At 40.9% G+C, this 12,499-nt stretch overlaps 1 protein-coding gene across 2 annotated transcripts in view; it reads left to right on the top strand.

Annotated features, from left to right (window-relative positions):
* LOC117231556 (protein abrupt-like) overlaps positions 1-12,499 on the top strand; it is a 67,142-nt gene that overhangs the window by 35,117 nt on the left and 19,526 nt on the right. For both annotated transcript variants that reach the window (XM_033490108.1, XM_033490109.1), the window contains 4 exons: positions 9,870-10,106; positions 10,196-10,402; positions 10,975-11,137; positions 11,548-11,601. In XM_033490108.1, the coding sequence (XP_033345999.1) occupies positions 9,870-10,106; positions 10,196-10,402; positions 10,975-11,137; positions 11,548-11,601 (661 nt within the window). The remainder of the gene's footprint in view (positions 1-9,869; positions 10,107-10,195; positions 10,403-10,974; positions 11,138-11,547; positions 11,602-12,499) is intronic.

The raw sequence follows: 12,499 nt of genomic DNA, 5'->3' as shown, positions 1-12,499 counted from the left end.
GAATATGCGTGTTGTTGGTCGCTAGTCTTAAAATAAGACCGGCCACCGCACCGTAATAAATTCTGCGTGCCTCCTCCTCTCGCGTATCGTGCGTACGTGTCTACTTCTCGAAGTGTCAGCCGGAGAAACAGAGAGGGAAAGAGGGTGGCAAAGAAGGGATGGAGGGAGCGGAGTATAAAAGAGAAAAAAGAAGAAAGAAGAAAAAAGGGAGCTGCGAAAGAGAGAAAAGAATAAAGTGAGTCACACATTGGAGGGATCGAAAAGACGGCGGACACCCGCCCCTCCCTCCTCCAACCCTATCTTTTCGAGTGCGCACCAGAAGCACGCGCGTTACTTTATAAATGTGCTCGCCAGAAGATGTTGCTATATATGTTAGCGTGTAATTCAAGAATTCGAACGGCGACACACGCTGTTGCTCACGACTCACGACACACGAAATCCGGAGAAAGCTGGCGAAGAAACACGGACGCGAGGATCGTTTTTTAATTTAGATCCGATGCCATATGTCACGAGGATGTGGCTTTGCTTCCCTCTGTTGTGAGATAGTATTACGAGAAATTAGGATAGTTTTTGTTTCGTATGCATCAAGATCACGGATTCGAATTAGATTGCTTTTGCTGTCTGCAATTTATTCGCCGACCGGCTCTCCCGATAGGGAGGTTTTGATAAGGTATACGCGCATCAGACAATCGCTTTACGCTGCCGCCAAATATCCTCCAATATTGTCGTGCAATTATCGTCGACGAGCACACAACAGTCCCTTTGTTCCCGGTTTCCTTTACCACTGAGTCACACCGGTTCAACAAAACGCGGCTTTTTCTGCCGGCTGACATCCACACCGGTCGTCACGCTGAAATTTCTGGAACATTTTATCCCCGTCGTCGCTTTTGCGACAATGCATTAACATTCTTTTATTCAGCCGTTTCCAGGGAACACACTTGTCGAGTTTCGACTCGAACAGAGAGCTCATCCCTCGATTCTTTCTTCGTTTACCGTGCTATTACTTGCTGGAAATACTGAGCTGAATCACCTTCGGTGGCAACGGACTCTTAAGTCCGTCCCAATTTTTCTTTTCCTCGTTCAGTTTAGCTGGTCGTCGAAACAAATACCGGTATCATGGTTTCGTTAATCTCACGGTCGTTACTCATCGTTTTTAATTTCGAGAATTTTACCTGAGTCACTTTCACGCAGCATCCACCCACGGTATGTAACAGTACACGTATACAAGTGCACGTTACACGGTCGTTCTCTCTTTTACCCACTTTGTTCCTCCAGCGAAATGAATTGATCATTGAACTGGTCACGGTGTTTTTCGTTCCAACTCGGTTATTCATTCCCGAACGTAATTCCGCGCCATTGCATCATACGTCGTTCCTAGAACACCTGGTCGGCACATCTTATCAGGAAATCTTATCGAAATCGTACACGTTAAATTTAATCGCGGTAGATTAACCCGTTCGTTTCGTGATCGCTACGGGAATAAATCAGAGACTCGTATCCGCGGTTGCCCGACCGCGTGTTCAACTATCATAAAGAGAAGCAGAGTCTTTTGTAACACGGCTGTTTGTATATTAAATATAAGATTTTTTCTTCCCCTGCACTAAATCTCAATTTCCGCCATGGAAAGCGAGAACAACAGTTACATGAAACGATAGGGAGTCGCGAGCGTGAAATAGACGCGTGCACGTATAATTACGCTGGCGTACACCTACGTCGCGTGGACATCGTGTAACGATCCGTTAATAACGTTACCGTTAACCACGCATTAGTGGTCACCTCGGCTATTTGCATATCGGATCGGTAATTTCCATCTGACGCCAAGAGAAACGAGAGAGGAGGACGCGTGTTGTGTACCAGTTTGCGTGTAACGTACAGCAGCTAGCAAAAGTATTTACACACACGCCATAAGAAATTTGTATCTGTATATTGTGTGTTTACATTAAAGATTTTTAAATTTCATTAGTATTGTGATAGGATTACATGTCTACTGTTATGATTATATCGGTAAAACTTAAATCTAATCTGAAAATATATAATAAATATGTATTTAGTAAAAAGAAAAAGATACTAGAATACAGCATGAATAACTGAACTATGCCATAAGTGTATATAAGTGTATGTATAAGTGGATAATAGTTTGTTTAAATATTTTTGCACTTATTGCTATGTACTTGCATTACCAGATTTGTCTCGAAATTTACCAATGTAATAATGACACTCGAATGTCATTACAGTGCTAATGAAATATAAAAACGTTTCGTTTAACACACGCAATATATTCATAAAATGTTTCTACAAGTGTTCGAATACTTTCGTGAGCAACTGTAGGCAAAACACACACGGCTGTATTAAACGTGTGGCCCGTCTACTAGATACCCCTTGCTACGGCATCTATGTGCGCCATTACGGAGAACCCGTGTGGCAGTGATTTATCCGGCGCGGTCGAATCGAAAACGTCCTCTTGATCCGAAATGAATATACACATACACATAGGTACGTAGTCGTGGCGTGAATTTAAAATGCGCGGAAGATCAATCTGACCGATAACTGAAATAACAGTACGTTCCTCTAATAACTATCAATTACCAGTTTGCTATGGATGCTGCTGTGGGAACGTTCGAGGATTAGACATTCGAAATATGTATCTCTCATTTTTTTCTCTTTTCATGCTCTTTCCTTGTCTTACGAGTAGTGGTATCTACTCTTGAGAGGCTTGTGATATTTCGGGATATTACGAGATGAAAAGGATAACTTCTGGTTACACGTTGCTGAATATGACCAATGGTAAGAATTATGGAGATTTTTAGAAAAAGACTCTAGGAGGATATACATATATATATATATATTATGCCTATTATGCCTAGAGTATATATATTTAGATAGAGTATATATATATATATATATATATATATATATATATATATGTAATTTCATTTTGCAGAAAGTTCTTAGTGTATCGACGAATCGATACAATTTTATTTCCAGTTCGGTGTCTCGACGCGGATTGCATCTTCTACCGAGTGTCTTCATATTTTAAAATATCTTGCCTCCCACCGACTGGCCGGCACATCTAAATATATACATACGGTTGGTGCTCGTGTCAATTTGCGGGAACACGGAATGCACGGAGACCAGGGAGCGGAGAAACGGAAAGCTGGACGCGCGCTTTCCTGTGTGCATGTCCTCACCGGGTCTCTCTTCTCACGCGCGTATTTAATTTCCAGGCGCGGCTCATCGTCGTCAACGTCGACGAGGGTCGTTCTTCGCCCGTAAACGTGCTCTCTACGCCTCTAATAAGCCTTCGTATTCTCGTTTTTCGTTAATGCGGCGTCTATGCACACGGTGCACTCGCATTACGCTTAATGTCGCACGGCCACAGCAGTCGTGCACATGCGGCCAGCAAATTATCGCCGGTATATTATTGTGCTGCGTGTGCGTATAACGTGTTCGTCCCGTCCTCTTTCGACGTTCGTCATTTTTTTCCCTTTCTTTTCTTTCATTCTGCTCCTTGTTCGGTTCACTGTTCGTCTCTATCTGTATTTCGTCGTACTCTGTCTCTTCCTTGACATGTCTCCCTTCCTTCCTTCATTTTTTTCTCTGTTTCTGTGTTTGCTCTCTTTCCAACTGTGTAACGTGGAGTACAAGCCAAGCGAAATGACGATGGCCGCGCGTGTACCGAGAGACACATTATACCTCCGTGTATTTTTATCAACGGAAGTGCGTAGTTGTACGTGCGCGCATTCCTGCACAGCCTGCGCCTGGAAAAGCGACGCTGAAGAAGGAGGGAGCGTGAAACGCGCCGCGTGTACAATGTACATGCGTGTATTTCTTGTTCCCGCCATTGTCGTCGGCACACGCGTCTCCCTCCATGCATCCGCTTCGTTCATTCCGGTCTTTCTTTGTCTTGCTACGTACGATTCTAGACATTTGGAATGATTAGATTCCGTTACTAGGAAGTCACGCAGTTCAGAATTACTCTGAGTGAACATCAGAACTCTGTTTATATGGATCTGTCAAGGAGTAATAGCAATTCAGCAATTCTTCTCACCACGCGTCTCTCTTGATGCGTCCACTTTGTAGATTCCAGTGTTTCTGCGTTTTACGTTTATTTTACGTTCAGTCTTGATGTTGGAACGATTTGGATATAATTTGGGATTACTCTAAACTAGAACTCTATACGAATCCGGCAAAGATTAAAAGGAATTTGCCAATTCCTTCCACTGTCCATGATTTTTCTCCGAGCAATAAAGACTTTAGATAAGCGAATCCAATCGGCAGGAAAGAGATCGGTTAAACGAGAACTAATTAAAATTTCATTCCAATAAATGCAGTTCGGACAAACGAAGTGTCTATAGACAACGGACGTACAAAGAAGTTTATTGAATGCATTCAAGTATCGTTCGAATATCAATAGTCGGAGATCTTCCATCGTCCTCCAACGATTTCTTTCACAGGAATATCCAACGAATCACCCTGAGAAACCTATAATTGCGAGATAATAGTTTATCTAATTTCAATGAATATGATACAATTAAATGAAAACTGCCTTAATTTTCAAAATAAAAATATTCACGCGATATAGATCCAGTAGCAGTTCTGTGATACGATCACTGGAAAGTACAAAAATTCTGGAAAAATGTATAAAAATATGGACTACCGCACAGAATTAAACAATGTATTTTCAAACGTTAAGGTCCCCGTTAGTATGAAAAATCCTCTTCGTTGGCACGACATCGTCTGACGAGTTAACGAAAAATTGAAAGTGGATTCGTTTAGGGGTGGCAAAGAGAAAGAGGGTAAACGCGTGGCGAAGTTTGATCGATACTCTGGCTACCCTCGAAGTTGCCTCGCGATTTGACTGGTTAACGCCAGGAAAGCTTAAAACATGCGTCAGTAAAACTCCAACTACCCAGATAAGAAGATAACGAAGAGTTGTGTGCACGCGTGAACTACTTGTCCGTGTATTCGTCTGTACAACGAAACTATATGCGTGGCCGGGGGACTGTAACGGCGAACGGACATGTTTCGTGAAGCCATGACGGCTGCGCGTTCACTGCATAACCGGATCAGAAACCATGCAATCGTATCTACTTTTCTGCTTACGCTTTAGTTGGGGTGCTTCGCCTACATGCGATCAAGATACAGCACCGACGCACGATTACAAGAACTTTTTTTTTTCTTCAAACGCTCAACGGTACAAACTCTCGCCACCTTTTTCCTTCATCCCTCGACAAGGCGTCTTCGAGCCGTGAACGAGTAAGTTCACGAGCATCGAAATCGGTCTAATCTCTGCTTTAAATGACTAATATACGCAGGAAAAATATTCTAAGTTTGGAATAATTTGTACCTATTTAATTGGTAACCGAATATATTTACGTAGAAAAGATCGTGTAAGATTGGTAAATACGAAATACGAAAGGTAGTTAAAGAAATTTAGTAGCCGCCTATCTATGCGCATACTAATTCGACAAGTAAATGTATTCGAAAAACAATGGAATTTACATTTTTACTTGTAGGAGCGTACATTTTTAATTGGATTGAAATTACTTAACGAATCACATTACACTTACGAAGTTTGCGTTAATATAATAAATGCGTACATTTCCTAGATAAGTATATTTATTACGAATAATGTACATCTTTGTATATACACATATTTATTTGATTTTATAGTCTTGCACTTTCGCTAAAATCCTGCATAAATACATACATTAACCAGCAACATTCACTTTTTATCTTTAACTGTGACACATATAAATATAAACGATTTCACATGGACAAGGTACAAGTGAGACGTTAGAGTTTCGAGGCAGATATAAATTTAGCGTTGAATCGTTAAGAGATCGGAGACCGTTGATCACGAAACGTAGTGGCACGACGAAGAGGAATTTAATGATAGGCCCCCCCCCCCCCCTTCCCTCGTCGTAATAATTCCTCTCATTTTTCCGCGTTAATTCTCATCAGCCGACGTTTTCTACGGATTCGCGTTAAAAGCACGATGCGAGATACCGCGAAACGTGGGAAACCTCTCGCCCGGTTTATTACGATGCTTTTGTAGTCACGCTCGCGGCGGTCAAAGAAATTTTCTTCGAATAGGTTTGCACAGGCTGTGCGACTCGGGTTTCCCGTGTGTATATCACATCGGTCGCGACTGCTACGGCCATAATTTTCTAGCCACCTGTGTGTGCAAGCGATCACGCTGGAATCCAGAGCGTCCGCTTTCTAAAAACCGTAAGTAATGCAAGAGCACGGAAGATCGTTCGATCGATTAAAGCGGTCGAACGAGAAGGTGCCGGGGAAGCTTCGTGTTTCTTTGCTTCGTGGATCGCTTCGTGATCGCGAGCTCGCGCGCGCGTATTGCCTTCGATAATTGATTAATGGAAATAAAGGAGAATGTATGAGACACAATGAAGGTGAACTAGAAGGAATAAACGGTTAGCTCCGGAATGCGCGGCATAATGTAAGCAATTACATCGTTTCTTCGTTTTTAGATCGCGACTGCCGATACCCAGGCCTACCGAGGAACTTGATGTGTTTTTAACGAGAATAAAATGGTAGCGAGATAGCGTAATAATTAATTGTTCGGTTATCTCGAATTTTATACGACACTGTCTTCGTTTCACTCGTCGAATATCGTCTTTAATGGATCGGAATACGATGGTAATTACTGCGTGGCATCCTTTTCTCTATTATTTGAACTTCAACTTGGATCTTTAATGCCTGGGAAAACGTACAATATTGATATTCGATGGAAATAGTGGCACATTAAAATAACATATCCCGGTCTGTTTTTAGATCACTATTGGTGAAACGTCGCTGAAAGTTATCGATCGAATCCGGCCCCCATTTTTACCCTCACTTTACGGTACTACTATGAAAAAGGAAATACGATGTTGAACTTTTCTTTTCTACCAGTTTTGTAATCGTGGGCATTCGGTACGAGTAGAAACTCAAAGCTTGAGCGATAATAAAAGGCTAAATGGCGTTGCAACGTGCGGAAGACTCGCCTTTAATCATTCATCGACGCGCTTGCAAACGTACTTTTCCCTGGTTGTTGACGGAATGCGTGCGCGAAATATAATTCCCGGCTCGAGGTGGCACGTCGCACGCGTATTATTACGTGTACGGCATCGACGTGTCTAATTACCTTCGATTCAATTTCGAAATTACGTTTCGATGGGAATTAATCTGCCTACATTCTTCCCTCACGAAAACACATTAGGAAAGCATTTAAAAAGAAAAAATTAGATACACACAATGGAATCTCTGTTATCAGAACATCGATTAGTAATCGATTAATGGGAAATTTACGAATAACCTACCTTGTACTTTACATCTAACGAGGAGAAAACAAATATAAGAAACTAGTAGATTATTCGAATAATTCAATGGTAGAATTCATTATCCTCAGCGAGTACGATCGTACGTACACATTATAATACCTAATAAAATAAACAAGAAAATAATTCCTAGGAACGAATCTTATTCTTAGTTGCGTTCACAAAAAGTATGAGTTTGTCACCTAGTCATGATTAGTTTGAATAGTCCATTGTACGGAATTCCATTGTACATGAACTAAAGTATATGTATTTTACAACGATCGCGAAATATATTTTGGAAGGATGGCTTCTGTTTCGCTCATGTACGACGCACGAACATCCGTACAATTAATTATTGACCCGTTTTAATCGCGTTAGGTCTAATTAGTGGGGAGAGGGAGTCTCAAAGTTGTTAATTAAATTGGTTAATGCGATAAAGGAGACCATAGCGGAGTTCTCTTCGTTCCCTTTCTCTTCTCGTCTCTTTCGTTCCCCTTCTATTTCATGTCGGACTCCGTTCGTGTCTTTGTGTACCGCCCGCGCTATACTGCACCGCGAAGCGGAGAGAGATACTTTCAGCCACGGCGATTATTTCAATTATAGCGTGCAGCCTCAGGATCGCGAAACCCTTCTTCGTTGGTGTGTATATTCACGGTTTTGGAGCGAATAGCCGGCGTGACGAGTAAATGGACGCTCGCTTTTGCGAATGTTTATACCGCCCGATACGCTGTATCGTAATCCCATTCAGCACAGGCAGCTATAATAAGAGTTTTTCAATCGAACGTGGATTGTCAGGGTGTTCTATAATTTTCTTATATCCGTATCTTTTATTATCTGACGCGAATTTCGTGAAATTTCTGACCGTTTCTAGATAGTACTCTGGGAGTAATTACTTTTAAAATAGAATTTTCTCTAATGACTAACTGCGTGCGTTTATTGGCAAGCTTCTGTTTACGAAAGTCGCGTTATGACTAAGTCTCTGTCGTGTTAAGATATTTCTGGCCTGTGTTTATGCTTTAATAACGATATTATCCGTTTATCATAGGTTTAATTATTTTCTACTTGGCATAAATAAAAAAGGCATAGCTGTATCAAAGTTCGATTTTAATTCTGAATTTAACTTTAAATTATGAGAGTGTAGATGGTTGAATTTAAATTGAACAGAATATTTCAATATTTTTCTTCAGACGTAATGTCAAGATAATAGTAAACAGCTAAGTACACTATAGTAAAGTAACACTATAACTACCGATGATTATAGTATACAATGTGTATTTTAATAAAAATCATTACAATAAAGAATCATTCAAATTCACAAAAATGGAGTGTTGTATATTTATAAAAGATAGTCTCAGAATTAACATCTCTCCAAGTTTCGCAAACTTAGATCCGCATCACTTTACGGTCTATAAAACATCCTCGAACTTCGAGAAACCTGCAGTCGAAAAATATCTCAGAAATCGATACGGCACAATTTTTCGGGGCAAATCAGTCTCGTCAGCCGGTCGCGGTTACTCCTTTCACGCGGCGAAATATTCGAAAGTAAAGAGAGAAAGAGAACGAGAAAAAAAAGAAGAAAATTCAACAGCGTCGAGTTTCAACCGGTCAACACACCGGTCGATATTACAAAACCTGGAACGATTATAACTCGCAACGGGTAAATCGATAGTGGCGATCGACAATAATAAATATTCTCGTGGTTCCCCCCTGCGCTTTTAGCGTATCACTGATTCGAAACGCTTCGTGTCTCGATAATCGAACCGGTGAGATATTCCAGTTTATGCATACCGGCCATTCTCGTTCATTCCTCTCGCGTTCTTGCGAATCCGTCGTTGTACGACACCTTTGGCCGCGAATCGTGTCGCCTCGAAATAACCGATGGTGGCGTTAGCGTTGGCAAGCTCTGGTAGTCATTAATTATAATTAATATCGATGCCGATAATGGCAAGCGCACCGTCGCCTCGCCGATCCGTATATTGCCGGGACATAGATCGGCGAGAACGCCTCTAACGTGTAAGTGCGCGCTATATATGTCCATATAAATTTCCATCTTCCATCGAGAATGATCGTTCCTGTTATACAGCCACGTTTATACAAGTGGTCAATTTGTAGGTTAGTTTGCTTGTTGGCTGCGACTATTAAAAAAACAGAAGAATATAAACGACGAAGATGCACCACATAACGATAGAGGAAGAGAAAGAGAGAGCTAATGTGCACGGTATAGCCCATCCGAGTCGTTAAAAGCTACACGAAAGGTATCGTCGACGTGGATTAAATGTTGCTCGTTATACGTGTCGTGGTTGTAAATCGTCGTTGTAAATCAATTGACCAGACTTGGTCGGACTGAACGACCTGATAAATAGGATTAACTGATTTACATGAACGAGATTCGTCCGGGCAGCATCGATCATAATCAACGCTCTCGATAGCGTAATCTAGAATTCATTTTCGTCAGCCATATAAGATTTCTTCCGACTCAACGGTCTTTTTTCTTTTTCTTTTTTCTTTTTTTTTTTGTTTTCTTCTTTTCCTCACTTGTTCGCTCTATAGGCGAATCCATGTCAGCATCCGATTGTGATCCTGAGGGACGTTGCCTCGTCCGATATGGAGTCGTTGCTGCGCTTCATGTACCACGGCGAGGTTCACGTGGGACAGGAGCAGCTGGCTGCCTTCCTCAAGACGGCGCAGATGCTTCAGGTTCGGGGGTTGGCCGATGTGAACAGCGGTGCTGCCACAGCGAAAATTCCACCTCCTTCGTCGTCTGGTGGAAACAACGGTAGTGCACCGGTAAATATGAATTTTAATCTTTGAAATATTAAACTTAGTTTTAAATCGACTATCTAGTGTAATAACTGAGGGATATTTGATTTTCTCAGGCGACACCACGCAATCCGTGGCAAGATAACGGCAGGGGAGAATTGAACGAGGGTGCTTTGAGTCCTCCACCAGAGAAGAGACCTAGAAGTTATAGTCCACCGTTGGGTAACCACGTGGAGCAGAAAACTGACCTGCAGGAATCACTTCTGGGGCAGGCCCTGGAAGGAGGACCCACGATACACACGACACCTACGAATAATGTACAGGTAGGAAGGAATTGTAGCGGTACAAGAGTTAGAATTTGCTTCAAACCATGTTGTTGTTTTGTTTCGGAGTATCAAGACCGTTAAGTCACAGGTATTGTTATGAACTCCGGGCAAAATAATGGTGCCGCTACAGGTAACCGTTAAACGATACGAATTTGGATCTTTTAACCTTCTTTTGACGATTATAAATAAACGAACGTGATCGCAAGCGATTTAGTAAAAACTGTATAGATATCGTTTCGCGACAAGATAAATACACTAACGAATACACATATTGGTAATCTCATTATTCGATCCCCTACAGAATGTTACCTTGATTGGATCAATCCTTTTACAGTTTTACAGTGTTTAAAAATCTGCGAGTTAAGTTTTTTGAAAATATGTAGTCTGTAAATTACAAAATACGTGATTTGTTCTTTTCGATTTGTTAGTGCAATTTTCACGTATTTGTATATGATCCAATAATACAACCGTGTTTGTGATACCACTTTATTATACTGTCAGAAGATTAATAGTCTTAAATGAGATTTATGAAGACTGGATAAGAAAAGTGGAATTATTATTGGTTACAGACGCAGTCTACAGGCGATGAATCGAATTCAATGTCAGATGAAGAGGAGATGTCGAATAACGACAGTATCCTGAATTCCGTGAAGACGGAACCAAGCGACATTTTAAATGATTCTATAGAACACCATCGTAACTCGTTTCCTACGGCGCTCTTGGGAATACCAGGTAATTCAACCGAAATCAATTCAACTTTTTTTGCTCTTTATAATGATTTCTAATTAACGGCCAAAGAATAATAGCGCTGTAAGTCGAGATTTTGAAAATTCAAATTCAATGACGTTTCAATTTTTAAATGTAATCGTCCCTCTATCTCCGTAATTAGTTAAGTTGTAATTTTATTCTCTGTCTGTGCGTTTTAACGACGTGAAAAAGCATAAGTAATTTTTTATGATAGTAAACGCAGAACATTATTTTATGAAAACTTGCAGTAGACTGACTTACACAACTACGACTCTCAGTCAACTAATCGAGATAGAAATGAAATGACGCCGAGTCGATTGACATTAATTTCCTGCTTAGAGTTGACGGATGGTGTAAGACAATTGTGTGATTATGATCGTAATTGATAATTACAGGACTGATACCAGGGCCATCCGGGATCCACGCGGCGAATCAGGATCCGAATTACGGTAAGTGATCAGAGTCAACGATTCGATTTTACAGTTTATTACGATTTCGTAGCCCAAGACTATAGTATCCTCCCGTCGATTCCCTCAAGACTCTGGTCTCTCGTTGTTGCGTTGAATGCATGGAACTCTCGTACCTCTCACAACCCTGCATCCCCTTGCCCAACTTAACCCTTTTTGAAAAAAGAAAAAAATATAATAAGAAAGAATAATAATAACGATAAAAGAATAATACAGAAACATGGCGAGTAACAGCGTTATCGTGGAGCTACGTCTCCGACGGCTCTTCGAGTTCGTTTACCGGAATAATATCGATTTTCCTCCGCAAAAAATGGTCTGCGGTCGTTAGAAACGGAATTGTTAGGGTTGCCATGCAAAGTCAAGCTCGACTCTTTTTAATCTCGAATTCTTTAAAACGACCCTTCTTCGAGGCTTACTAAAGCTAATTGGTCGGTCGAGGCGAGGTATGAATTCAATCGACTGTTAAAACTGTTTATGGATAAAAGAGAGGGTGGAGGTGTGGAAATGGCAATGAAGAAGGACAAAGTACACACGTTACCACATTCAGCAAACAGATAAAAATCTGATCGAAATAAAATTGATACCTGTGATATCTTGAGATTAAAAGAGTGAAAAATACATTTACAAAAAAAAAAGTAGAATGTAATCTACGATTGGATCATAGATATTCAGGGAAGTAAAAAAAACACACACACGGATTCGGGGGCGGGAAACAGTGTGACAGGAATGACAAAAAAAAAAAAATAAACGGAAGTAAAACAAAAAATGTTAAAAAAAAAAAGAGATAAATGAACGGAACGGGAAACGAAGGGCTGTGGGAGAACGGAAAAAAATTGAATAGTGTTTAAGGGATCGTACGAGGTTGGCTGAGGACTGACAT

Source organism: Bombus vosnesenskii, unplaced genomic scaffold (assembly GCF_011952255.1).
Source record: "Bombus vosnesenskii isolate JDL3184/JDL3185 unplaced genomic scaffold, Bvos_JDL3184-5_v1.1 scf7180000013273, whole genome shotgun sequence".
Classification (NCBI taxonomy): Eukaryota; Metazoa; Arthropoda; class Insecta; order Hymenoptera; family Apidae; genus Bombus; species Bombus vosnesenskii.
This window is presented reverse-complemented; position numbering and strand designations above follow the sequence as displayed.